At 46.6% G+C, this 2,960-nt stretch overlaps 1 protein-coding gene across 1 annotated transcript; it reads right to left on the bottom strand.

The window, feature by feature from the left end:
- Positions 1-428: 428 nt before the first annotated feature.
- Positions 429-2,960, bottom strand: DNAJC22 (DnaJ heat shock protein family (Hsp40) member C22). The gene is made up of 2 exons (XM_055566339.1): positions 2,121-2,960; positions 429-1,093 (listed from the first exon to the last, which is right to left on the bottom strand). The coding sequence occupies exons 1-2, from the start codon at positions 2,958-2,960 to the stop codon at positions 890-892; spliced, it is 1,044 nt and encodes a 347-aa protein (XP_055422314.1). The 3' UTR covers positions 429-889.

The following is a 2,960-nucleotide window of genomic DNA, read 5'->3' as shown; positions in this document are numbered from 1 at the left end:
AAAAGACAGAACAAGGTGGACTTTGATACGTGTACCTGTGTTATTATTCCCCACCAGACTGTAAATGATTAGGGAGCAGGGCGTATAGCTCAGAATCAAATCCCAAGTTCCAAGCAGACCTGACAATTCAGCCAGTCCAACCACTTGTGTAAAGTTTGAAGGTTCACCACAATATTCCAAGTAGAAGGGTCTGTGATGGGGGGATTAGCCCCTACCTCACAGCAGCTTGTTCCTTCTTTGGAAAAGTGCAGCTTCTAAAAAATTCTCCTATAAGCGGAATTAAAATATTTTCCTGAAAAGATTAGAATTCCAGCCTTTTCAAACTTAACCCCAGTCTTACACCTTGGTAGTCCACAGAACAGATCAAATCCCTTTTGCCACAGGACATCTTGTGAAATATTAGAACCTTTATATTTTCCTTCAATCATCTCACTTGGTGGTTTGCACAGAAAAAAAAGAAAGTTAAGTAAACCTCCTCTGTGATCTATCAATATACCAGAGGTGAAATCAGGTGGTCTAGTCTCTAAAAGATATTTTATTGGTTTTATAATATGTCTTTCATTTCACTAGGTGGATTAAGAAAAAAGTCAGGACTACAATAGCCAATAATTCAGAAATTCAAAATCACAATAGTTTTCTCACCTCTTTAAGGTTTTCTCATCTCTACTGCAAGTGATTGGAGAAGGAAATGGCAACCCACTCCAATAATCCTGCCTGTGAAATCCCATGGGCAGAGAAGCCTGGCGGGCTACAGTCCATAGGGTCACAAAGCATCAGACATGACTGACAGCGGAGCACACACTGCAAATGACAGTTTCTTTTACACTGATGGGCTGCCTCACTGGGCAAGGTGTGCTGGGACAAGCGATCCAGCTCTGCCAGTCCAGCCTCAGAGGGAAGTTTCTTCCCACCTCCAGGATCCCCTGGGCTTCCTGGGCTGCCTCAGGACTTCATACGCAGCCTGGATCTCCAGGAAGCGCCTCTGAGCTTCCTCCATCTGGTGCCGATTGTGGTCAGGGTGCCAGGTCTTCACTAGCTCCCGGTACCTGCCATGTATTTCTTCGTTTGTTGCTCCCTCTGAGAGACCAAAAACCTTAGGGAAACAGAAGCTAACAAATTAGAACTTCATAAGTTGTCAGGGCTCCTGGGCCTCTCCTTGCTACCTTCCTAAACCAGGCTGGAATTGGCTTCCACTTGCTGGCAGGAAAGGAAGAGAGCCTCAGATTAGAATTCCAACCTTCTGAAACATGGACAAGTTCTAGATCTCATGGCAAGAACCAGGATTTGCTTTTAATCACAGAAGCCCATTTTCCAACCTGGAACTTGGCATCCTTGACAAGGTCTCCTCCTTACATATATGCGAAATAAGCATATCATGTACAAGAGGGTTTGCAGCAGCTTTATTCTGAATAGCCCCAAACTGAAAACAATCCAAATGTTCACTGACAATAGAATGGATAGATAAATTGTGGTATATTCACACAACAGGACATCAAACAACTATGAAAACAATTTATAATCCCGTGTATGAGTAAATTTCACAAACATAATGTTGAATGAAAGAACTCAGACACAAAAGAGTACACACTGGATGATCCCATTTATATGAAGCCCAAGAATGGGCAAAATTAATCTACGGTAATAGATGTCTGAATACAGATTCTTTCCCAGGAAAGGAGTATAGATTGGGAAGGGGCATGAGGGAATCTTTTTTGTTTTGTTTTTTGGCTGCACTGTGCAGCATACAGGATCTTAGTTCCCTGACCAGGGGTCAAACCCAAGACCCCTGCAATGGGAGCTCAGAGTCTTAATGACTGAACTGGAAGGGAAGTCCCAAAGGAACCTTCTTAATTGTGGAAATATTCCATACCTTCATCTGAGTGGTGGTTACATAGGTATCTACATAAAATTAGTGTACTTTGTATACATATTATACCTCAGTAAAAAGAAAATAATATACATATATCTTTTCCCACTCCTTATTAGCCCAAAGAAACCAAGATACCCTTCTGGGGTCTGACCCAGCAGACATGAAAACAGTACTTCCACACCAGCTCCACTGAGACTTAGTCTAACTCCTGGAGCCATCTTAGACAGCAATGAGAGGGAAGAAACCTTACCTGGAGAGCCAGCTGATGCTTCTCATCCTGAAAACTGTGAACAAACTCATAGAGCTTCTCCCACTCTTGGAAGTAGCTGCTGTTGATGCCATGATCTCCTACCAGCAGCGTCCAGGCTCGGAAAGGCAGAAGGAGTACAGACTCCAAAAGGCGCCCAAGGAGGGGGAAGAAGCTGAACCAACTCAAGAAGGAGCCGAGAGTATCTGCCGCATAGCTGAGGGTGACAGCTGTGTCGCAGAGGACACCGTGCACCAGCGGGCCTGTGAAAGCCAGGTAAGCCAAGCCCAGGCGGTAGAGCCGCACGCTGAGCGTCTCTGACCCAACTGAGGGTTTGTAGCGGCGATGCTTCTGGGCTGTGATGCTGGCAGCCAAGCTGATGGGCAGGATGGCTATGGGGCGGCCATAGAAGATAGGTGAAGTAAGAAATGCTGCCCCTAGAGTGTTCTTTAGGGCTGATGTCTGGCTGCCAATGGCAGCCACCAGCAAGACCCCTAAGCCAACTGCCAGTGGGAGGCCCACAATATAGAAGCTGGCCATGAAGGAAAGGCTAATGAGAGCCACAAGGCCAAAATACATGCCCACTATCATCTGGGCAACAAAGCGAATGAGACTTAGAGGAGGTGTCCCCCTTCCTGAGCCCTGCCTCTGCTCCTGGGCTCTGTTGGCCTGAGCAACAAAGCTTGGGAGCATCCAGAATTCCCAGAGCCAGCCTAGACCACCACCCCCCAGGGTAAGCATCCAGAGCAGTGCATGGCTGTCTCGTCCCAGGTATAGGTGGTGGAGACCAGCAGGGCCCCCTACAGCCCAGAGGGCGTAAGTCATTAGGAGGCCCTTGGCCAT

The sequence above is a fragment of the Bubalus kerabau genome, chromosome 1 (assembly GCF_029407905.1).
Source record: "Bubalus kerabau isolate K-KA32 ecotype Philippines breed swamp buffalo chromosome 1, PCC_UOA_SB_1v2, whole genome shotgun sequence".
Classification (NCBI taxonomy): domain Eukaryota; kingdom Metazoa; phylum Chordata; class Mammalia; order Artiodactyla; family Bovidae; genus Bubalus; species Bubalus kerabau.
The sequence above is the reverse complement of the archived record's forward strand: the minus strand, read 5'-3'. Positions and strand labels throughout refer to the sequence as shown.